This window comes from Cajanus cajan, chromosome 2 (assembly GCF_000230855.2).
Source record: "Cajanus cajan strain Asha chromosome 2, NIPB_CcT2T_4, whole genome shotgun sequence".
NCBI classification, from domain to species: Eukaryota; Viridiplantae; Streptophyta; class Magnoliopsida; order Fabales; family Fabaceae; genus Cajanus; species Cajanus cajan.
In genome coordinates this window covers 67,811,358-67,837,555 of record NC_138518.1, presented here as the reverse complement: position 1 = coordinate 67,837,555, position 26,198 = coordinate 67,811,358, and the positions used below count along the sequence as shown (strand labels likewise).

Here is a 26,198-nt window from a genome sequence, read left to right as displayed (position 1 = left end):
ATATCACATATATATTCATTTATCATGCTATGATGTCATGGACTCGACTCATCATAAATGCATGCATGTGGCGCCATAAAGAAGTTTCACATATCATCACTGGTGACCCTAAGGTACACCTTGTTAGCATGTTACATCGTGGGTGACCCTAAGGTACACCTTGTTAGTCGTGGGTGACCATAAGGTACACCTTATTAGCATGTTACATCGTGGGTGACCATAAGGTACACCTTGTTAGTCGTGGGTATGCGGCCTCAGCGGCACACCTGGAGTAATATATGCATATGATGCATGTCATACATTTATAATCTCATTGACTCAACATTTAACTTATTACATAATTTCATTTAGTACATCATGTCATTATTTGTCATAGTATCATAATCATAGTTTGTCTCAATAATCCATTCTTAGGTCTCATGTCATTTGTCCATATTTCACATGGTCATGTCATAAATACTCCTCATAAGGTCCGCACAGAAATTCACAGAGATCCAGAGAGCATTCTTGTTCATATTAAAACTTATTTATTATTAACATTAACTTCATACTCATTTATTACTTTCAACAAAGAACAAAGTAGAATAAATAGAAAATCGGACAGAACAACGACACCTTCAACAAAAACAAAGTAGAGTAAATAGAAAATCAAACAAAACAACGACACCTTCAACAAAAACAAAGTGGAGTAAATAGAAAATCAAACAGAACAACGGCACCTTCAACAAAGAACAAAGTAGAGCAAACAGAAAATAAGACAGCACAACGGTAAGGGATTGGGGGCCAATCCGACAAACAAACTATCCAACAATTATCCCCACACCCTTGAGCGAGGTTTCTCACTCCCCCCTTACCTGGATAAGCGGAGTTGAAACTTGGACAGAGCCTCCTCTTCTGGATTCCCTCTTTCTTTCTCTCTCTTTCTTTCTTTCTCTCTCTCTCTTCTCTTTCTCTCTCTAAAATTTTCACTTCTTACTGAATATAAAATTTTCACCCCCCTTGGCCCTATTTATAGGCAACCTGGAGTACCCGGAACGGCCCGTAATGAATTCGGAACGGCCCGTTCCGGATCCTTCGAATTTGTGCAAATTTTTGAACTGGAACGGCCCGTTCTAAAGTCGGAACGGCCCGTTCCCAAAAAGCAGAACGACCCGTTCTAAAACCAGAACGGCATGTTCTCAATCTCAGCAGAACGTCCCGTTCTCCCTCCGGAACGGCCCGTTCTCCTTGTTGGAACGGCCCGTTCTGGGCCCGTTCCCAACCTAAAATTTTAGCTTATTTTTAATGCTCAGAACGGCCCGTTCCACTTTCGGAACAACCCGTTCCAAGTTACTCAAATACCCCTAATACCTTTATAAAATTACGAAAATGTCCTCAGTAATTACAGAAATGCCATTACCAATAAAAATATCCTTTTAAAGAAATTGGGGTGTTACACAATGACATTAAAATTCATTAATATTACAATTAATGATTCATTTTCAATATGTACATGCCCTTTTAAGAGGTGTAATGTGTCTTTTTTTGACTCATAATATTTCCGTGTAATTTTTTTTTCGAGTTTTAGCCCTCCTCATTATATATATATATATATATATATATATATATATATATATATATATACCCCCTTTAAATTTATAAATTTAAGTAATTATTTTCTCAAATAAAAATATTTATTATACTTTATTTTTTACTTGTGACATATGTATCTACCAAATTCTACAAAAAAATGTATTTAACATTATTTTGTATTTGTATTTCATATTTAAAATTTTTGATTAATAAATATTTTAAACCTTAATTATGTAATTAAAGTTTTCCTTCTACACTTTATTAAAATCACCACCTACTTTTATGCTTAATTTTAAATAATTTTCTTTTTTTTATTCTTCTCAATATCAGTTATCACCAAATTAACATGTTTCCTTCTTTGTTAAATTAGGTATCCTTTAATTAAGGAGTTAGATACAAGTGATTACTATGTTAAATCTAAGGTCAAATTGTTTAAATAGTGCATAAGTTTAATTCTTGGCAAAAATAATACTTGATCAAACTTTACTTATCTCATGATCGAATTAGATTATTTTAAGACAAAGTCTTAAAAAAATAATAAAAAGGTATCCCTTATAGGAAGTGAAAGAATATTTATTTACCATATTTATAAGAAAAAGTTATTAGATATTTAAAAACTACCAAGTTTTAAATAATTTGAAAATTTGAGGCATAAATTTTTAAATTTAAATTTTATTGTTATTGTCGTAATATTTTGTACTTATTAAAAAAATATTACCAAATATTTATGATTTCAATTAATATTCACATAACATGCATTTAAGTTTTTGAAATTAAAAAAATTACATTTAATGCATACAAATTGTTAGAAATATGAGAGCTAGCTAGAAATTCATCTGATAATTTATCTGATAATTTTTTTTAGTCAGCGTTGGAAGTGAGTTGAGATGAATTAAACTCGATTCAATTTGGTTCAACTAATAATATTTAACTCAATTCGCAGTTTAACTTGAATTCAACATAAATATGTGTTTTTAACTTAAATTCATCTTGATTCTAGTTTACCAGTAACTCGTTAACTTGAACCACTTAAATTAAGAGTCAATTTTAAAAAAATCAATTTAATAATAGATTTTTTATAAAACAATTGTTTAATTTTTTTAAAAGATAAAATATAACTTAACTATACTATTAACTTTGCAAAGTTCCAAGATATGATATCAAAGAAATATAATTACAACAAAATCTATTTAAAACCTTGTATAAAATAATAGAATAGTAATATTCATAACTACGAAATTCTAAAATCTTAAATTTTGTTATTATTATTAATTTATAACTAATTTTTGAAAGTTAAAATTTTAAATTTTAATAAGCTGAAATTAAATAAAAAATTAAGTATATAAATCACATATCTATAAATAAAATTATACACATTTCAAATTGAACTTATTTATTTATGAATCTCAATTTTCAACTCAAATTTAATTTATTTAATTTATAAATTAAATTTAACGAGTAAATTATATAAAATTTAGTTTTTTTAAAAGGTACTTTTGAGCTGTTTAGGCAACATGGCCACTACTTTATAAGAACCTAACCTCTACTGAAGAGTGTAGAGAGGTAGCTGGTTCATTACATTATTTGAATATCCATCGTTAAATAGATCCTAGCTACCCTCTCTGATCACTGCGAGTGCCACCATCACCATGGTTCTCCAACGCGTCCTCATCGTGACGTACCCTGCGCAGAGTCACATAAACCCTGCCCTCCAACTAGCCAAGAAACTCATCACCATGGGTACACACGTCACTCTCCTCCTCACTCTCCACCTCTACCGTCGCATCACCAACAAAATCACCATCCCCGGCCTCACCCTCCTCCCCTTCTCCGACGGCCACGACGCCGGCTTCAACACCGTCCACAGCCCCGACGCCGACCTAAACCACTACGTCCAGGAGCTCAAGCGTCGCGTTTCCGACTTCGTCTCCAATCTCATCTCCACCGCCAACAAGGCTCACGTGCCTTTCACTTGTTTAGTCTACACCCTTCTCCTTCCTTGCGTCGCTGACGTGGCACGCGGATTGGGCCTCCCCACAGCCTTGTTCTGGATCGAACCCGCCACCGTGTTGGACATCCTCTATCACTACTTTCACGGCCGTGCTGATTACATCAACGAAGAAACGAAAAAAAAGGGTTCGGTAACGCTGCCGGGGTTGTCGTTTTCGCTGTCCGCGCGCGACGTGCCGTCGTTTTTGCTGCGGTGGAAACCTGTTGTGTTTTCTACTATTCTTCCGTCGTTTGAGGAGCAGATTCTGCAGTTGGACATGGAGACTAATCCCACAGTGCTTGTGAACACGTTTGAAGCATTGGAAGTGGAGGCGCTGAGAGCCGTTGATAGGTTTAACGTGATCCCCATCGGGCCGTTGATTCCTTCTGCGTTCTTGGACGGGAAAGACCCTCATGATACTTCCTTCGGTGGGGACATTTTTCCAGTTTCAAGGGATTACGTAGAGTGGCTTGACTCGAAGCAAGAGAATTCGGTGGTGTACGTGTCGTTTGGAAGCTACTGGGAGTTGTCTAAGAGACAAATGGAGGAGATTGCTGTTGCGTTGTTGGATTGTGGACGTCCATTCTTGTGGGTGATTAGAAAAAAAGTAGCAGATGGAAAGGAAGAGGAAGAACTAGAAGGGTTAAGTTGTAGAGAGGAGTTGGAAGTGAAGGGGAAGATAGTGACGTGGTGTTCTCAGGTGGAGGTTCTGTCGCATGTTTCTGTGGGTTGTTTTGTGACGCACTGTGGTTGGAACTCGACCATGGAAGGGCTTGTTTGCGGGGTTCCGATGGTGGCGTTTCCTCAGTGGACGGATCAGATGACTAATGCGAAGATGATAGAGGATGTGTGGAAGGTAGGGGTGAGGGTGGATCATCAAGTGAATGAAGATGATGGGTTTGTGGAAGGAATGGAGATTAAGAGATGTTTGGAAGTGGTGATGGGGAGTGGAGACAAGGGAAATGTGTTCAGAAACAATGCAAAGAAATGGAAGGCTTTGGCTAGGGATGCTGCCAAGGAAGGTGGCCCTTCGGAGAACAACCTCAGGGCTTTTCTTGACGATGTTGGACAAAAGTTTATGCTTAGTCATGTGGCTGAAAATTAAGTTCGTGTCTATTAATGTAACGTCTTACGTTGCATGACTTCAAAAGACAAAATTAAGTTATGATTCAATTAATAAAACCTTGATAATGTCGCTGTTGGTCATAAATCAGTTGATTCAATCGTATATCGGATAATTTTTTTTAATATTGAGAGTAAATGTACAGAGCAGGGAATAAACCACGTAAATGGGTTTAATATTAAAATACAATCTAAAATTTTAATGGATTAAGAAGGTGAATTTTTCTTATTTATATATTATTTAATATGTGTAATTTTAACTAATGTGATATTCACTTCTTACTTGATCTCTCCAACACTATTTTATGATTTTTTCTATTAATTTTTTTTTTATTTAATCTTTTCCCTGGAGAAGCAGAAGTAGAGTTGCTGAAGAAAACAGGATTGGTTCAAAGCAACTTATTTTTATTTTTTACGGATATATACAGGGAAGGGAAGACATGAGTGAGTATTTGCGTCGAATAAATCGCGTGCGCGTGTGGCTAACTCTTGAGTTGGTTCCTTTGGGTCTGATTTTTTTGCACATGTTTTAAGTGCGTGCATGTGTACATATAAAAATAGATAAACAATTATTAAATACTTTGACAGCACCACAATTTTCACGGTCCTAATTAATTGTTATATAATATATATTTAAACTTTTTAATTTATGAAAAGAAATTAATAATACATAATTATATGTTATAAAGATATTAGCTTGTTAAAGATTAATTATATTATAAAAATCACTTTCAATATTTAAACTAACTCAAAATACTTATGTAAAATCTTATATCTTTAATAATTTTTTTTTATAATGTAAAATTAATCAAATTTAATTGTTGAAATATGTCATATTATATTCAAGATCATGTATATAAAATTTTATACGATTCTAAAATTATTTAATAGTTTATCATATTACTTTATTTTAATATATAATATAATATTTAAAATATGTATAAATATTATATGAATTTTAATATACATGATCTTGAGTATAATATCATATGATTCAACAATTGAATAGTTCTAGTTTGTATCATTGGAAATAGTAATTATTTTTAGGTTTAAATATGTTTTAATCCCTCAAATTTAAGACAAAATTTGGTTTTGGTCTCTCATATTTAAAACTGTTATTTTTAGTCTTTATAATTTTCAAAAAATTTATTTTAGTCTTTCATGTCACCAACAACATATTTGAAAGTGACTAATTAAGACAGTTATGCAATATCAACCAGATTTAATGTGATGTTTTCACTAATAGGGACACCAATAGATAGATTTTATGCAATAATGTTTGATAAATTTTTTAACAAAATTTGAATATAAGTACTAAAATAAGATTTTTTGAAATTACAGGGACTAAAAATAACAATTTTAAATTTGAGGGACCAAAAATAATTTTATTCTAAATTTGAGGGACTAAAAACATATTTAAGCCTTATTTTTAATTTGAGGGATATTTTTTTTTTTTAAATAATAGCATTAAAAATAAAGTCAAGTTAATTAGAGTTTATTTATATTTAAATTCAAATTTTTTAGGTACTATTGTTTTGCTTATATATGGTCCAAAGGGAGTAAAAGTTAGGAGTTAAAAAGTTAAAAGCTTACACGCTTACTAATTAAATTGAAAGTATTTGGTAAAATTAGTTAAACTAATCAATGAATATTCAAAATAGGATAGCTAAATTAAATGTTGAACTTGCTGCAAATGAAGCAAAGGAAAAAATATTGGAAGAACATATAGGACAACATGATGAGCAGATGCAGTATATACTACGACAACTCAACATTGACCCTTTAAGGCCAACCCCTCCTCCACCGAGTACTACGTACCTAGATGATCCTAAGCATGGTTTTGATGATGCTCTTGATGAGATAGCAGAAGACCCTTAATTAGGCTCCTTTATTTTACTTGTTTTAGGATTTCTGGATGTATTTCACTTCTAATTTGTTGAAGAACCTTGATTGTACTCCTTTATTTTACTTGTTTCAAGATTTTTATTTATTTATTGTATTTCACTATTATTTTGTTGAATTATCGTGTTTTTAGCATACCATATTGACATAGTTATATTTTATTTAGCTTCTACTATACACTATAAGTTTACATGGATGAGATTATGTAAGTCTTTTAGTATGTTTTAGTTCATTATTATAAATTGTGTAATGAATATATTGTTAATTTCATATTTATTAATAGGTTTAAATTTATAATTTAACAAGAAGTTAAAAGTAGTGGTTAACATTAGCGATCGAATTGATTCGTCACTATTTCAAGTTTTTTGCGACCGAATTATTTTTGTAACTATTTAATTTTTTGTGACTAATTTAGAGACGAAAATACCAACAGTATTTTGCGACCGAATTAGAGACGAATTTTAAATTTTTTTCAAATAAATAAAAAAAGATTGGCGACTGAAATTGCAACCAAAGATTTTAGTCGCAAGATTGGTCTCGAGAAGCTAGGCGACCAATATTATAGCGACGACTTCTGAAGTTATAGCGACGAATGTATTTGGTCGCTAACTTGAGACGAAAATAATTTTAGTCGTTATTATCAATAACGACCAGGGTTTTAGCGACATATTTTTTTAGTTTCTAATTCGGTCGATGAATGGAATAGCAGTCAAAATAAACTAAATAACAACGAATGTTGGTGGTCGTTGAAACATTGTCTTTTTTTTGTAGTGAATTTAATAATGAGAATGAACACATAAACAAAATGACTTTTAAATTAAAAAGGATATTGGGTAATTAACGAGGATAAAAAAAAACTAAGAACTTATAAGCTAATAGTATATGCTGCTTAAATTAGCTTACAACATTTATAGTAGAGAGTGAAATAAATATGCAAATACTTACTTTTAAATAAATAAACATGATCTCTCTCTATAAGCAATATGACGATGATGACAACAATGACAATGATGATGATTGTGACAATAGTGACAATATATCTATCACTACCACTATCATCATCTTAATCATTGTTGTTGTTACTATCAACACAATCATTATTGATGACACACACATACACTATTTAATTAAGATGATTTGTACATGTGCATTGCTGTAAAAAAACAATATACATTATAATTTATCAATGATATTAGATAAGTTGGTTAAAATGTGTTCCAAAACTTTTGTAAACTCTTTAATTTTAAGTTGATTTCTATTGATATTATACTTAAAGTGCTTAACAGGATATTAAAAAACATAATTAAGATATGGTGTCTAGATGAAACAATAAATAAATACTAACATATAAATAGTAAATTATTTGATACATTTTTTTTTACATTTTGGTACATGAATTTAATAAATGATTTATATAAGTTGGTGATAGAAAAATAATAATATTATAAAAGGAAAATACATTTTAAGATAGATGAAAATTTCAAACTAATGTGTATTTAAATTAATGAATAATTTATTCGATACACATTTTTATAAATGATAATCTTATTGAAATTAATAAATACTAACTTTTACATAAATAGAAATTTTACAAAATAATACTAAAACTTAAAGTTTTAATTACGCATTTGATCTTTATAATTTTATAAACTCTATCTTCTAGTCCTTCCTTGTAATTAAAAATGTTTCATTTTAGTATTTATATATAACATATTTGTTCTCTATAGTTGTCCATCGTCTATTTTTATGGAAAATAAAAAAAAAGTTTATTAAACTATATATAATAAAAGGAAACAAAAACAATATATATAAGAACTAAAATAAAATATTTTTAATTATAAGAACTACATGATAAAATTCATAAAATTGTAGCAAAAAAGATAATTAAACCAAACTTAAATATAATTAATAAAATAACAATTAACATTATCTTTACTTTATCTCTATCTATCTATCTATCTATCTATCTATCTATCTATCTATCTCTCTCTCTCTCTCTCTCTCTCTCACACACACACACACACACACACACACACACATATATATATATATATATATGAAATTACAATTTAATTACTCTTTGGTTCATATAATTTTATAAATTTTACTTTTTAATTTTTATAATTAAAAATATTTTATTTTAGTTCTTGTACCCATGATTATCTCCAAAAAAAAGTTCATTCTAGACTATAATTGGACAATTAAATAAATACTTATTTAATAATGGGTGAGGATTGATAGTTAGATACCGGTACTTGTGGATGGGTATCCACACTTTAAAAAAATTAAAAATACTTTGAATTATAGATAAAATAATTTGGTTTAATTTAGTTCTACTGTAAATATATATGTCATAATTATTTATTTTAGTATAAATATAAAATACAAGTTTTTAATATAAACATGTTTTAATTTTTTTAACCTTTCTATTTTAAATATTACATTTTAATATCCACAAATATTTGTAAATATATAAAAAATTCATTGATACTTACACTATACAGAGTGGGTGACACATGACTATTATCTGTTCCTATCCAATCACTAGTAGAAAAATAGTCTATTACGTCACTATTTTTACGTCGGTCAAAACAGAAAATGACGTAGAAAAGACGCGGTGACATTTTTGTAAATTTTGTGAACTTTTTTACGTCGGACTTAATAGGGTCCGACGTAAAATGTAAAATCTACGTCGCACGTATTTAATGACCGACGTAAATTTTAAATTTTGCGTCAGAGTTTACTGTACCCGACGTAAAAAATCTCTCCAAATTTTCCCACCTCAAGAACCATTTCGGTAGGTTTTAAATTGAGCCATTTCGGTATAACTGGGTAGGGGAACGTAGCTCTCTCACAGAAGCTTCCTTGGGATTAACTGGGTAGAGGTGCCAGATGCTAAGCTGTGGAAGAGAGGTGCCCGATGCTCTCCGCTGAAACATGACTTCAAGCCTTCGAAAGTTGTGGAAGAGAGGTGTTTTTTTCTTCATCCACACCAACATTGTAGATGCATGGCAACAAGAGAAAGGTCACGTTTCCTTTTCCCATGTACAAGTTCCCTTTTGTATGTATTTTTCTTCACTGCTGTACCCTCTCGTTTCTTCACAGATAGAAAATTCTTTGCGCGTGGGTGGATCTGCAGCAGAACGGGCCGTTCTGCAAGGAGAACGGCCCGTTCAACTTGCACTCAATTTTTTTTTTTATAAATTTTTTATAACTTTTTACGTCGGACCTTGGCACGTCCGACGTAAATTTACGTCGATTTTCGCGCCCCGACGTAAATTTACGTCTACCGCTTCAACGTCAGAAGTTTTTCTGACGTAAAAACCCCTAAAATGACCGACGTAAAAGGTGTATTATGTACTAGTGAATTGTCATCCATAGTTTTACATGTAATTTTTGTTTAATTATTTTGGACTCTATGGACTAAAAGATAAAATTTATAAAATTATAAGAATTAAAAAGAGAAAAAATGTAATGTTGAGACTAAAATGAAATGCTTATGAATATAGAACTAAAAGGAATTGCTCGTTGCTTATGAATTTGCAACTTTACTACACTTGTTTCAAACTAGCACTTGAGCTATTATAGTTGATATTTGAGTACTTATAAGATTATGCTTTTTATTAATTATGTATATTTATAATATATGTCATTAAGAGTGATGATTTATGTTTTGTTGTTTTTGTCCTATGTAAGGTGGGGTTAGAGTTGACATAACTCTAGGCATAAGTTATAAAGGATATAGCTTAAGAGTGTGAGAGTTGACCTAATGAGGGTTGAGGTATACAAATCAGATTCTGAAAAACAAACTTCATATGTTCATAACTTTAAAATCTTGGAGGGAGGATAGAGAGAGGTGCTTTGGAGCTAACAAAGTATGACTATCCTCCATACACTGTGCACTTTTTGAATAATTAACTAAGGATTTTACCCTTCAACTTCACACACCTTACTCAATTGACCGCTTCTAAACTAATATGACTCGACCTAACCCCCATACAATATCAACTAAGGACTTATAGGAGATTCAACATTCCACTTTAAGAGACAATTATACTCAAAAAAGGTTTTCAAGAAATGGGCTCTTAAAACACTACAACACATCCACATAATGTGATATTTAAACTTTTAAAATAACACCTTTTCTTTTAGTCTTAAGTTCACAACACAACATAACTACATGCATCATGCATTTTATCAACATAATTCAACACTACAACATGTATCATGCATCTCACAACATAATACTATACAATAACATATAACTCATATTCACAACACAATAGACAATAACATATATATCTCATATTCATTCAACATACTCATGCCAGATGTGGTCAACCTACACTTAGCGTCCACACCAAGTGCCATCCTCCCTACACTTGGCGCTAGTGAGGCAATATCCTTTGGTTCACTCACGTCCAATGCCAATCCTTTTACGCTTGGGGAAAATTAGACAAAGAGTCACTATGTAATCCATGCCCAACACTAATAATCATGTGTCTGACATCACCAAGTCAAAGAACTCCTATACAATAGCGCTCGATGCCCCTTAACCCATGCCTAACGTAACCAAATTAGCAAGCTTCTAACTTACTCATACTCGACACCATTAAATATGGTTCATCATTAGTGAGGCAGAGAGGCGCCACTATTGATCACACTCGACGCCATAAAGTTGCGCCTAGCATGAAGGCAAATTCTGCACTATGTAGAATCACGATTTGGCTCAATTCACTTGAAATCTTCTTCTAAATTCAACATGCAACTTACAAAACCACGTATGTACATTATAAACAACTCAAAATCATAAAAAAAAAACCACATGCAACCACCAGAATTCATAATTCACCAATTTTCTTCTCTAGACAACCAAAGGCCTAATAAAAAAGATTCTTCACTCTTAAATTTAACAACATAACTACAAATTGATGAATTCAAGCATTAATCAATAAATACAACACAACAAGATTAAATTTATAAGCTTCCTTTACCTTGAATTGCTCAGAAGCGAGAATAAAAGAATAATGACAAAGAACAACGGTTCCTTGGGAGTTTGTCGTACATCTCGACCTTATATTTTCAATTCCCAAACTTTGAATCTACAATTATACACTAACACTTAACTATAGGGAATGATTTGGACACTTTTACAAAGTCAAAAGAAGAAAAGGACCCTTTTTAACTCTAAAACCTATCTCTCCAAAATCTCTTGAGAATTCTTAAGGAAATGAATTATGAAGTTAAAATTTTAAGAAAACTTTAAATATCTTTCTCTAAATTTGGTCAACATTGACCTCAACTTAAAACAACATAAACTTATAATGATTTCTTAATTCTTAAAGTTTTAAAACATTAAAACAACATATCACATAAATCATTCACTTTATAAAATTAAATAAACAATAAACTGCAAGATGTTGTGTCATGCTATTGATGGCTTGTTTTGGTGGAGACTGTTTTGGTACAACTAGTTGCTATTTAATCGACAACTTAAGATTTTAATCCAGACAATAGCTTTGGCTTGGCCATGCTGGGTGCCACTCAAGTTTGGGTCTAATGTCACTAAGTCAGAGACCTTCCAACATTCTCATGCCCGACACCATTCAAACCACGACTAATGTTATTCCAATCCAATATGAGTCTCTTTCAACACATGCAACTTCAAACAACACTTGCATACATCACAATCAACACATATATGCACTCATAATCGATATGTAACCACAAATAAACTCAAAGCATCACATTCTTCATCAAAAACCCAAAAACCCCAACTCTCACTACAACCCACTATGATTTAATTCACATACAACCACGATTTGAAAGTAAATCATGCAACATACAACTAACAAAAATCATTCAACAACTCCCCAACTTCACTAGAATTAAGAATCTAGCTTTCCTTACCTCGGGTAGCTCGACACCAAGGTATAAAAGAAGAAAAATGGGCTCTTTGGAGTTCATGAATAGATTCAAAATCTCCACAACTTGAATCAACACAAGCAACTTAAAATTAGCTAGGGAATAAAAAAATTATAGAAGAAGAGTAGATTCACGGGAAAAAGAATCCATGAACTAGAGCTTATCTCTCTTGAATCCTCTCACTAGATCTTAGAGGGAAATTTTTTTATAAGGCTTTGTTCAAAACATAAACCTTATATATTCTTCCCTCTAAGGTCTCAAACCAGATCTTTGTTCAGAGATCTCTCCTCACTATAATTGAACCTCTTAAGGGATCCTTAGACCCTAAAGTCTAACAACATTGATTAACAACTCAACTTAACAACATAAAATGACTAAAAATAATTACGACACTATCACAACTTACAATGTTACAAAAATAAGATTTATGAGAATTACAAGACTAAAAAAGTAGTTTTAAATTTTATAGATCAAAAATAAATTTATATTAAATTTGAGGAATTAAAAACATATTTAAGAAGAAAAAAAATGCAAACTCTATTAAAAATATTTTCCACAATAAAGTATTTAACAAATTACTTAAATGAATCAAAATATTTAATATATTTTATTTTATTAATCACAATTTCATTAAAAAAGTTAATAACTAAAATAGTTAATCTTAATAGATGAAATACGAGTATTTTAAAATATTATGCAAAACAAATCATTCATAATAAATTATAAAAATATAAAACTTCCTTTTATTTAATGTAATTTTCACATTAATAAACACTTATATCATACTTGTAAAAAGAAAAACAAAAGAAAAACTCTGTACCAATATATTAAAAAAACAGTACAATACACAAATATTATATTAGGTGAAAAATCATATACAAGACTCTTTATATCAAAAGTTCACTTAATAGATTTTTTTGTTTGCTATAATGAAGACTCTTTCTTGCATCAAAAGTTCCCTTATTTTGATTTTATTAATACAGCTAACTTAGAAAAGATGTGATTAATTATTAAATTAAATTAAGTTTCCTTTGTCAACATTTCAAAACAATCATCCTCCTTCTATTATTATGAAATTATTTAAAAATATACATAAAAAACATTATTGAATAAAAAATATAAACTTAAATTTTTTCAAATCTGTAATCGTTACATCAACTGGCATTTAATTGGTTATGTCTAACCAAAATTTATGATGTATTTAATAAAAATATCAAATTTAAAATTTTAAAAAATATATTTATTTGAAAAGGTAAAATTTAGGTTTATAATTTTTTTTTAAATTTAATAGATCAATTTATTTATCTATATGATATAATAAAAATATAATATATATATATATATATATTATTGACAATGTAATTAAATAAATAAATTTGTAATATAAAATATTAAATTATTAATACTTTTAATATTTTAATTACTCTTAAATGTTTTATATTTTTATTCCTATAAAATTAAAAAATAGAAAATAAAAATTTAACAGTCTTATATTTGTTTTTTTTTTTCATTTTTTTTATCTTTATAATTAATTATTTATATTTTTTTTTTGGATGAGATTATTTACGTTCATTGTGCGTAATATATGTTAGTGTGCATAAATGGTCAATTTTATGCTAGTTTTTTTTTTCTTCAAATTTTTAAACTATAAATTTTAATAATAATAAATTACATTATTTTCTTGTCATACAATTTTAAAAAATACTCACATGAGTATTTAAAAAAAATAAAATATTTTTTTAGTTCTTATAATTTTATTTATTTTATTTTATAGTCTTTATAAATTAATTTTTTAATTCATATACTTATATTTTTTAATTTTTTTAAATTTTTATAGATTATAAATCTTTTTAATCTTTATACTTATAGATTTTTAATCCTTTTAATTTTGTTATTAATTTTTTAACATTATTTTGATGTGACAAAATATTAATTCAATTTTATATGTTGGACATCAAATTTATTTTGTTGAAATTATTTTAAATTAAATCTTTTAAAATGATTGAAAAAAATATAAATATAAAAGTTAAAAAAATATTTTAAATTGTAAAAGTTTAAAAAAATGATATAGATTTAAAAAATATTTTATTCTTTTAAAAACTAATATTTAAGAATTAAATTAGTGATTTATTAATCATAATAAAATTAAAGAATTAAATTTTAATCTAACAATTACGGTGGGTAGCGTCTGGCTTATGAGTAACCGCAAACATGCAGCCTGTTTCCGCCCATGTAATTTTATTATTTATTTATTAGTTAAAGTGATTTGAAAGTATGACACGACACCGTCTTCTCAGCAGTAAACAATCAAACAAACACTGTCTCATATCCATCTCTTCGTTTTTCCGTTCTACATATTGTTAGCGTGCTTCACTACTTCCTACAACAACCAATCTTCCCTTCTCTATTATACAACCGCATTAACCCCTTTCTCTCTTCTCCAAACTCCAATGTCCTCCTTCAAAACCCTACTCTCCCTAGTCCTGGTTGTGGTCGTGGTCGTGGTCGCCGCCGATGATGCGGCGGTCATGTCAAATTTCCTTAAATCCCTCGCGCCACCACCCTCCGGGTGGTCCCAGTCAACCCCATTCTGCAAGTGGGAGGGAGTTCAATGCGATTCGAATAACCGCGTGATCAGCGTAAACCTCATGTCAATGTCCCTCACCGGAACGCTCCCCTCCGATCTCAATTCGCTCTCTCAACTCCACTCTCTCTCCCTCCAAGACAACGCGCTCTCCGGCACGATTCCCTCGCTCGCCAACCTCTCCGCCCTCCAAACCGTGTACCTCAACCGCAACAACTTCAGCGCCGTCTCCGCCGCCGCCTTCGCCGGCCTCACCGCGCTCCAAACCCTCAGCCTCGGCTCTAACCCTAGCCTTGCCCTGTGGACCTTCCCCGCCGACCTCGCTTCCTCCACCAACCTCGCCGAACTCGACCTCGCCACCGCGAGTCTCACCGGTTCCTTACCTGATATTTTCGACAAATTCGTCTCTCTCCAGAACCTTCGCCTCTCCTACAACAACCTCACCGGAATGTTACCAAATTCCCTCGCCGGCTCTTCAATTACGAAATTGTGGCTCAACAACCAGGCCACCGGGTTCACCGGCACCGTTCAGGTTATTTCCAACATGACACAATTGTCCCAGGCCTGGCTCCATACGAACCGGTTCACCGGTCCCATTCCGGATTTGTCGCAGTGCAAGAGCCTCTTTGATTTGCAGCTCCGGGACAACCAGTTAACCGGTTTGGTCCCTGGTTCCTTGATGAGTCTCTCGAGTTTGAAGAACGTTTCTCTGGATAATAACTTGCTTCAGGGCCCTGTGCCGGTGTTTGGGAGCGGCGTGCATGTTACTCTTAATGGGATCAATAGGTTTTGTTTAAACACTGCTGGGAATTGCGATCCCAGGGTGACGGTTTTGCTTAAGATTGCTGAGGGGTTTGGGTACCCTATTCAGCTGGCGAATTCGTGGAACGGGAATGATCCTTGTGATGGTTGGAATTTTGTGGTGTGTGCTGAGGGTAAGATTGTTACTGTGAATTTTGCTAAGCAGGGTTTTCAGGGTACCATCTCGCCTGCATTTGCCAATTTGACTGATTTGAGGAGTTTGTTTCTCAATGGGAATAATTTGACTGGTTCTATACCTGATAGTTTGACCACTTTGTCTCAGCTTGTGACTCTTGATGTGTCTGATAACAATCTCTCTGGAGAGGTTCCTAAGTTCGCGTCCAAGGTGAAGTTATTGACTGTGGGTAATGCTTTGCTTGGGAAGCCTCTTAGTCCTGGAAGTGGAGGTACTCCTTCAGGGTCACCGCCTGGTGGAAGTAGTGGGGGGTCTGCTAACGGTTCCTCTTCGTTGACGCCAGGTTGGATTGCTGGTATAGTTGTTATTGTTGTGTTTTTTATTGCTGTGGTGTTGTTTGTGTCTTGGAAGTGTTATGCCAAGGGGCGGAAGAGGGTGTTCAAGAGGGTTAATGGTAGTGAAAATGGAAAAGAAGGATTTAAACTTGATGTTGTCAGTAGTGCTAATGGTGCTAATGGTCATCGACGTGCTCCCAGTGAGTTGCAAAGCCAGAGCAGTGGTGATCTTCGTGCTTTTGAAGGTGGGCATCCAACGATTCCCATCGAAGTTCTTCGCCAGGTGACAAATAATTTCAGTGAGGAGAACATTTTAGGCAGGGGAGGGTTTGGAGTGGTTTATAAGGGGGAGTTGCATGATGGAACGAAAATTGCTGTCAAGAGGATGGAATCTGTTGCTATGGGAAACAAAGGATTGAACGAGTTCCAAGCAGAGATTGCAGTTCTTAGTAAAGTTAGGCACAGACATTTGGTTGCTCTTTTAGGGTTTTGCATCAATGGCAATGAAAGGCTTTTGGTGTACGAGTATATGCCTCAAGGTACGTTAACACAGCACCTGTTTGAATGGCGTGAGCATGGGTATACACCTTTGACTTGGAAACAAAGGGTTGTTGTGGCTTTGGATGTAGCGCGAGGGGTGGAATACTTGCACAGCTTAGCTCAGCAAAGCTTCATTCATAGAGACTTAAAACCCTCAAACATACTACTAGGTGATGACATGAGAGCAAAGGTAGCAGATTTTGGGTTGGTTAAACATGCACCAGACGGGAAGTATTCTGTTGAGACACGGTTGGCTGGAACATTTGGATATCTTGCACCTGAGTATGCAGGTATGGAAAGCCTTTGATTTTAGTTTGTGCCGTAGTTTTAAAGTTCATATTTTTTATGCTCTTATTTGGTGGTTATCGATGTAGGTTACTACTTTAATATCATGCTTTAGAGTTCAGCAAATTTAAGTATTTTAAAATTGTAACCACACATTTAAAAAAATTTGAAAGGAAATATAATTGATACTCAATGCCTAGACACGTGGCTACTTCAGAACTCTTTGTGGCTACTACTTTGCAATTTTATATTTTGCCTGTTTCATAAGTTTTATTCAGCTGCATGGGGTCTTCTGAATAGTTCCAATTGGTCGATACCTCAGGATATGTTGAGCCATTTATAGACAGCTGACTCCTAGTTTTCCCTTTATGATGTGATAAATACTCTGGTTGTATTAAACCTTGGATTGCTGTACATTGTTTTGGACTTAGGTGGTAGTTATGTGTTGTGGAATTTATACTCCCATCCAATTCCTTGGTGGCTTGGTGCATTGCTACATCTTCTGCTAAAATTAGTTAATTTTGATCCATCTGTCATTAAAATCTTTGCAGCATAAAACATCCAAAAATGTTGCTCTTCTCTTCTTTTAAATCGAGCAGTTAGATTATAGTTACTTGATTATTGTTGCATTGAAATGTGATTAGGTGCATTTGCTTCTTGCTAGTCTATTCATTGGATTATATTTACTGTTGTCTTGTTTCTTGCCAGCTACTGGAAGAGTGACAACCAAAGTGGATGTTTATGCATTTGGAGTAGTTTTGATGGAACTTATCACCGGTAGAAAGGCATTGGATGATACTGTGCCGGATGAAAGGTCTCATTTGGTTACATGGTTCCGTCGGGTGCTAATTAACAAGGAAAACATTCCAAAGGCAATTGATCAAACTCTGGATCCTGACGAGGAAACCATGGTGAGCATATATAAAGTGGCTGAGCTGGCAGGCCATTGCACCAATCGTGAACCATACCAAAGGCCAGATATGGGTCATGCAGTGAATGTCTTGGTTCCTTTTGTGGAGCAATGGAAGCCTAGCCATGAAGAAGAGGACACCTCTGCCGATGACCTTCAGATGAACCTTCCTCAAGCTCTACGAAGGTGGCAAGCCAATGAAGGCACTTCCTCAACATTTAATGACATGTCCCTTACACAAACCCAATCAAGCATCCCCTTCAAACCTGCTGGATTTGCAGACACCTTTGATTCTATGGATGGCCGGTAACCAAATTGATAAACCAGACAATTATCCAAGGGCATCTTTAGTCCGTACGAGAGTGGAATGGAAGATTTGGTTGAGGAGAGTAATACCCAAGGAAACCAAAAGTTGTCAAGGTGTTTTGATCTAGTAGCATCACCAAATTGTTTGCAGTTTTATTTATTATTTTAAAATGTCATTTTTTAGGTGTTCTTAAAATCCCCTCTAGCTGAATATGGATCTGGGTTTGACGTTCTTTATTGATTCTTTTAAGCCAACGTGTGGGCTTTAAAGGATGGTTTGGGTACCTGATTGTGAAAATGATTATTCTTTTTTGGAGGAAGAGAAAAACTATAGATATATTAAATGTATTATATCCTTTTTTATGGAATCAGAATTCAGAAGTATATATCGCGTGTTATAATCTTGTCTTTCTTTTGTGCCCGTGTAACTGTAAGTTCTAGTGTGTATAAAAATCATTTCCACTCGATACCTTGCAAATCAACAATAATTAGTCAAATGAATAATGATACCACCTGCTGGCAATTTATGATGTGTAGTTAGGAAACTTAAAATGTACACTATTTGTAGGATATATGAAACGGAGTCTATAAATTGGTTTTTTAGTCGGATGAGGTGGTTAGATAGTTGTATGTAATTAGTAGTTACAAAATTTAAATTCTGAACATTGTTGGTAAAGTCTAGCTAAGGTTGTATACCACTACTTGAAAGAATTTAAGCCTTTATCCTTGGCTTTGTGGAGGAGGAAACACCACATGAACCACCATCTCTAATTGCCGGAAATAGAAAAAGGCATTAAAGTTAGACACTTTTGAGCACGTAGGTTGGGTACTTAATCTTTGGGCTGATTTTAGGTCCACTGTAGTTTGAGCTTAGACTCTAGACTTAATATTTAAGTTTTAGGTCAACTTTAAGTCTATTGCAAGTCAAGCTTGAAGTCTAGATTGAACACTTAATTCTTGGGTTGACATCAAGTCTATCGGGGTTTAAGCCTAGTCTCTTAACCGAGGTGATTAACTTAAGTTCACAACAATCCAGCAATATAAATCAATCCAATTAAATTGGTTTGTTAATTTGTTTTTTTTATACTTTAATTATGTATTAAAATAATTATAATTTTTAATTCTTGAATTCATCTTTTTTTTTAATATATTTTTTTATTTATTTTATTTGAACAAGCCTGATGACCTCATCAAATCTACTTTTTAATCAATACATGTTATATTTTTGAACATAAACTTTTCTTCTACTTTTATTCTTTCTTTCTTTTTTATTTCATTTTGATCTTATCTATTATTAAGTATCTTAATTTGGTCATGTTTATCATGTATTTTTTATATATATATATTTTGGGTAAGAAATTGATATATAAATTGATAGATAGATAGATAGATAGATAGATAGATAAAGTGAGAGATAGAGAGAGAGAGAGGAGGGTTCAAACGACACCGGTGTAACTTTTACTAAGTATTACACCGCTTAATAATTTTATATTAAATGTGAATTTTGAAAATCCAACCGTTAGATTGAAAGTTCATATCTCTTAGATCATATATGTCAAATTTTATATTAATTTAAGATAATTTGATATTTCATTCTTATAAAACAAAATTGACGTAATATATACATTTTAAAATATACTAAAATATGAACACTTTGATTACCTTCAAGTTGTTTAATTTTAACAAATATATATATATATATATATATATATATATATATATATAAAGTGATAAAATAGAAAAATTAAATATTAAATAAAATAAATATTTTTACTTTATATTATATAAAATAAATAATAAGTGGAGATAAAAACTTGAAATATATTGTAATTTTCTTTTTATTCTAACTTGGTGACTCTAACTTCTTTTTCATTGTACTTGATGAGTCAAACTAATCCAACCTTATCATAATTGAATTGGTTTGATTTTAACTGACGAAAAAAATTAAGATTTGAATGGACCAAACTTAATTAACTGTAATCAATTTGAATTCGATTTTATCTTAAAACCGAATCAATTCAACTCATGAATACCTCTGGCTACAAGATACTAACCATGTCATAGACCAGGTAGTAGACAATGAGACTTGTAATTTGGTATTGATTGACCAAGATTTTAACATCAATGATCATAAACTAAAACTATCTCCTATAATCTCTGGTCTAGTAATTCGATCCCTCAAATTTTGGACAGGGTGATTTAGCTAAAAAATAAAAATTCTAAATCGTCCTATTCAATCAAGACAACTCAACTCATTGCTTCATTCATAATTTTGTCTTTGAGTCGCATTTATAAAAAAAAATAACACAATTACATTCATATACAAAATAAATAAATAATTTTTTTTTCGTAATTGGCCTTTTCAACGTTTTGCTCTATTTTGAAAGAGCGGATAGAATCATAAAATTTGGGTTGGTGATGGAGTGGTTTTTTTCTTTTATAAAATCTGGCCAGATGGATAACTTTCGCAACGAAGCACATGTTATGAGTACCAATTCCTGTCTTCTTTATTATGGTTGTATCCATGTTATATGAAAGATGCATTTTTTACCTCTTGCCAAAAATATAGGGCAGATTGAGTAGTTGAAAATAATTGAATTGGCAACGATGCTTGAGATTCAATTATATGAAAGAGAATTGACCAAAAGAAAATCAAGGAAGAGGAAATTCCAATTGTTGTATTTTATAGTGCTAGCTGGTTTTCATAACAAGTGTGGAATCTCATGTGCTTAAAGTTCATTGGAGGTTAGATGGATCTTCCAAATTTCAATTGCAATTAGTAGGTAACAAGATACCTCACTCTGGAAGATATTATTGGATGGATTAAGTTCCATGATTCACCGTATAAAACAGACAGAAAGAGTTCATGACTCTTCCAATATCACCAATTAGTGTATCAATATCATAGCATAAGTTAATTGATGTTATCTCACTTTAATCAATTTTGGTTTTAAATATACTATTAGTCTCTATAAAATAAACTTTATTTCTAATTTCCTTAAAAAAAAATATTGTTTTTAATCTATTTAAAATATTAAACCTTTTATTTTTAGTCATCCTAAAATTCAGAAAGTTTTCATTCCTCTAAAATTTAAAATAGTTAATGTTGATCTTCAACTTTCATTTTAAAATAGATAAATAAAATTTATTTTAAAGATTTTAAAAAATACAGATGTTATGCTGAAATAGTATCGTAAATACTAGTATATGTGCATGTCATTTGGATTAACTATTTAATCTTTCATTAAACACATAAGTAATTAATAAGTATCACATTATAATAAAGATAAAAAAAAGTATTCAAAATTATGGAGACATCAACCATTTTCTCCCCCTTTTCTTTTTCTTTTTTGTATGTTAAGTTAATCTTAAAAAATTAACTTATAAAATTACAAGTAGTGAATATATTCGTGACAAAATTTAAAATAAAAAATTTAGTTATTTTTGTCATTGATTTGAGCTAGTTGATTTCAAAATATAATTCTAAAAATTATTTTTTAAAAGTATATTTTTAAGAAGTAGACATGACTTTCTTCTTAAAAAAAGGAGATTCCTAAAAAAGAAAAAGGTACTTATTTTTACATTTTTTTTCTTCTAAAAAGGTAGACAAACAGGCCCATCAGTATCACAATAATTTTAATAACAAACTTTTTTAAAAAAAGTTTAAATATATTTTTGATCTTTGTGATATACAGGTTTATTTTATTTTATCTTAGTCTCTATAAAGTTATTTTTTTTAAATGGTTGTTGAGAAAATTTTCTATTTTATTTTAGTCTTTATTATTTTATTTTAATCATTGGAATTCTCATTTCCCCCTTTTTCCCCTTAAAATAAGTGAATAATTTATTTTTAGTCTCTAACAATTTTTCAAAAGATTTAATTCAAAGTCAAAATATTATAAACATTAAAATAAAAACATTAGGTACATTATAAGGACTAAAGTAAAAAAAAATTACAAAGACCATTTAAAATAATAAATTTACTAGCACTAAAATTTGAAAAAGTAATATATTCTACTAACTAACAATATATTTAAATTGTAAAAATTATACGTAAATTGCTTTATTACTAAAGTTGTTTTTTTTTAATAAATGAATACCATCCCTATTTATATAATATATTTTATAAGAATAACTTAGATAGCAGACCACTAAGATTAATCTAGTAGTCGGGTGGAAAGAGATTGAAGGTTCAATTCTCGTTATAATTATCTTTATAATCTTTCTTATCTAAAAAAAAAAAAAAAAAACTTAGATAGAAACCCCCTTCACGGATTTATTCGATGGTCATTCATGGCAATCTCACTGCCACCATTGTTGTTCTCTCCTTCCTTCCTGCTACCCTCTTCCATCTACCATACAATGATTACTGGGCCAGATTGATATATATGTAAATATTTATATAACTTTAATCTTTTATCAGATTTTAAAGATTCATTTTAGTTTTTTATTTTTTAAAATATTTAACTTAGTTCTTTATCTTTTAATTTTAGTTAAATTTAGTCATTTTTAAACGATGGTTATTCTTTATTAAGTGACACATTTCTTAAAAATTATTAAAATTAATTAACTTTAAAAAATGATAAATATAATATTTTATGAAAATATGTCCAACAAGCAACAAGCACAAAATTCAATGCTCCATCATTTCTAATTGCTGCAGTTTTATTTAGCATTTGTTTCTTCTTCTAAATAATTGATGTTTTTAGTTTTTAATATAATTTTTTTTCAGTCTGTCCATATAAATTACATTAATCTTATAGTGTGTTTGGATGATGAATTCAAATGGAGTAATTTATTTATTTGAAGAATTTTAAATTCTTTGAGGCGAAATACCTTGTTTGGATGGAGAATTTATAAGGAAATTGAAATTCAAGCATTTGTGAAATTCCTTGAAATAGTAGAATTTCAAATTCTCCAAAAAAAATAAGAATTTAAAATTCCTCATATTTTTCTTCTTCTTATTTCACTTATATATTTTATCTTATCTCATATCTCTTCATATTTTTAATTATTGAATATTTAAAAATATTTTTAAAATTATTAAATATTATCTAATATTAAATTTTAAAATTATTAAATATTTAAAAATTAGCTAATATTTATTTTTATAAAAATTAATTTAAGAATCTTAACATATAAATATATTTTAAAATCAAATTTACCATGGTGGAATCAAATTATCATATTTAACCCAACAATTTAAAATTTGAATTGACTTATCCAAACAAAATATTTTAAGAATGATGGAAATTGAAATCAAAGTAATTCAAATACCAAGAATTTAAAATTCCTTGAATTTGAGTATCGCATTTATTGAAATAGCGTTATTTTTTTTGAATTTTTTTTAATATAATTTTACAAATTCAAGAAATTTTAAATTCTTGGTATTTGAATTACTTTGATTTCAATTTCTATCATTCTTAAAATATTTTGTTTGGATAAGTCAATTCAAATTTATCAAATTTTAAATTATTAGGTTGAATATGATAATTTGATTCCACCATGGTAAAATTAATTTTAAAAGTATATTTATATGTTGAGAAATTTTAAATTAAATTTTATAGAAATAAATATTAGCTAATTTTTAAATATTTCATAATTTTAAAAATTAATATTAGATAATATTTAATAATTTTAAAAATATTTTTAAATATTCAATAATTAAAAACATGAAGAGATAAGAAATAAGATAAAATATATAAGTGAAATAAGAAGAAGAAAATATGAGAAATTTTAAATTCTTACTTTTTTTGGAGAATTTGAAATTCTACTATTTCAAGAAATTTCACAAATGTTTGAATTTCAAATTCCTTATAATTTCTCCATTCAAACAAGATATTTCACCTCAAAGAATTTAAAATTCTTCAAATAAATGAATTACTCCATTTAAATTCCCCATCCAAACACACTATTAATGAATTTTGAAATACCGCATTTAATGAATTTTCAGTCTGTCCATATTTTTTTTATTGAAAAATAGCGTTATTATTTAAGTAAAATTGTATAAAAAAATAATATATTTATTGTTTCTCTTAATATGTGTTTGTGGTCATTTAATTTAAGACATAAGAAGCCTTTTTTTTTTTTTTTTAATGGTCGCTCATAAGATTTATATTTACACTTTTTTATTATATTTACAGTTATTTTTTTGTTTGAAAATAAATTGGATTCCGTAGTTTATAGAAAGGTGAATCCAATGAAACAAATTTCCCCTTTTAAAAAACTGTCAATTTTTTTTAAAAATAAATTATGTCCCAAAATTAATAACGTTCAATGTTTCAGAAGGACCAATCCACCAAAATTTTAAAAACTCAAACTTAACATAAATATTAAAAATAAGATTAAAAAAATGAATAATTTAGTGTATACATATTAATCATATTTTTTTTAAGTAAAGTTTGTTTTCTCTTTCCTTAATAAAGTTATTTTATTCCTTGACATTTATTATCATCCTTTTATTTTAGTTTCAACATACATGTTTATTATATATAATTAAATTTTATAATATATATAATTTATATTTAAATATAAATTATATTTAAAATTTATATAAATAGATATTTTTCAACATATAAATTATGTTTTAAATTTATAATAAATAATTTATTTTATAATATAAACTTAATTTATTTATTGATAATTTATTTTAAGATATTAATATTAATTTATAAATAATTATGATAAATATAAATAAAATTAGATAAGAAATTAAAAAATTCTTACAAATCCTTACTTTTATAAATAGATAAGAAATTCATAAATAATTATTGATAGTTGTTTATATTTAATATATAAAATTTTAATTTAAGATTATTTATTTTAAGTGTTTCGTTTCATCCCTTTGTTCAGAAGAATTTAAATATATTGATGACGACATTCAGTTACAATTTTTTTTTTTATTTTTATGAAATACAGTTACAACTTATTTACTTCTTCCTCCATGCTTCATTTAATACATCGTTAAAGAAATACAATAAATCAGTTATGTATTTGACTATTTGTCTATTTTTAAAAAAATAATGATTAGTTTTAAATCTTTCTACTTGTTTGATAAAAAAGTATTACCTTGGCTAACCTTAGTTTATTTTCCATTGAGAATGCTTAGTTTTGATTTTAAGGCAAAGCTATGAATAAAAGTTTTTGTATTATTGACAAAAAGGAATCGAGAGAAATGTTGTATTGAGGAATTACAATGCTGGTGAAGCAAGCCACAAGAAATGACATATATAAAGATTTTTATTAAAGAAAAAGTTTGGTTGTATATTTAAGAACAGGGTTCTACATGAATTGGATTCAATTGAAATGGTTGGTCCCAAGCATAATTGAATTTGACAACAGTTGCAGAGATACGTCGACCAGCATTAACCAAACAAGTACCAGAGGTGGTCGATACTTTCAAAACTGAAGGGTTAATGGGTATTACAGATTGAAATCCAGTGCAATTCAATGTCAATGATTGAGCACATGAACACATGCTGCTGACATTTACTTGCCACTCTGGCTTTCCCTCCACTTTAGCTCCAGGTAGAAACTGGCTTACATGAATGTCTTTCAAGGAACAATCGCTGTAGCCTGACATAATCATGATTCATGACACAAGTTATAAACAACAATTTGTAAAAACTTTCTTTCATACAATGGAGGAAAAATTACCTTGAGAAATCAGGGCAAGGAAGAGGACTAAGCTAAGAAGCTTGGTGGTTGAGTATGCCATTTTAGATTACACAGATTGAATTTGTACAGGCTGAATATAACACCAGTATGTTGTCTTATATATATATATATAT

At 30.1% G+C, this 26,198-nt stretch overlaps 2 protein-coding genes and 1 pseudogene across 2 annotated transcripts; 2 read left to right on the top strand and 1 right to left on the bottom strand.

Annotated features, from left to right (window-relative positions):
• Positions 1-3,140: 3,140 nt before the first annotated feature.
• LOC109809543 (phloretin 4'-O-glucosyltransferase pseudogene) lies at positions 3,141-6,634 on the top strand (annotated as a pseudogene).
• An 8,154-nt stretch (positions 6,635-14,788) lies between these two features.
• Positions 14,789-18,792, top strand: LOC109808430 (Leucine-rich repeat protein kinase family protein). Its single transcript, XM_020371434.3, has 2 exons — positions 14,789-17,197; positions 17,901-18,792. The coding sequence occupies exons 1-2, from the start codon at positions 14,962-14,964 to the stop codon at positions 18,410-18,412; spliced, it is 2,748 nt and encodes a 915-aa protein (XP_020227023.2). The 5' UTR covers positions 14,789-14,961; the 3' UTR covers positions 18,413-18,792.
• Positions 18,793-25,675: 6,883 nt separating this feature from the next.
• Positions 25,676-26,125, bottom strand: LOC109807438 (uncharacterized). The gene is made up of 2 exons (XM_020369951.3): positions 26,065-26,125; positions 25,676-25,983 (listed from the first exon to the last, which is right to left on the bottom strand). Exons 1-2 carry the CDS (start codon positions 26,123-26,125, stop codon positions 25,676-25,678), a joined length of 369 nt encoding a protein of 122 aa, XP_020225540.1.
• Positions 26,126-26,198: the final 73 nt, after the last annotated feature.

Excerpts from the sequence above, each read along its gene's own strand:
- LOC109807438 (XM_020369951.3), bottom strand. The coding sequence starts at position 26,125 with ATGGCATACTCAACCACCAAGCTTCTTAGCTTAGTCCTCTTCCTTGCC. Across the intron at positions 25,984-26,064 it reads CCTTGCCCTGATTTCTCAAG|GCTACAGCGATTGTTCCTTG; the intron begins GTAATTTTTCCT and ends TGATTATGTCAG.
- LOC109808430 (XM_020371434.3), top strand. The coding sequence starts at position 14,962 with ATGTCCTCCTTCAAAACCCTACTCTCCCTAGTCCTGGTTGTGGTCGTG. Across the intron at positions 17,198-17,900 it reads TCTTGCACCTGAGTATGCAG|CTACTGGAAGAGTGACAACC; the intron begins GTATGGAAAGCC and ends GTTTCTTGCCAG.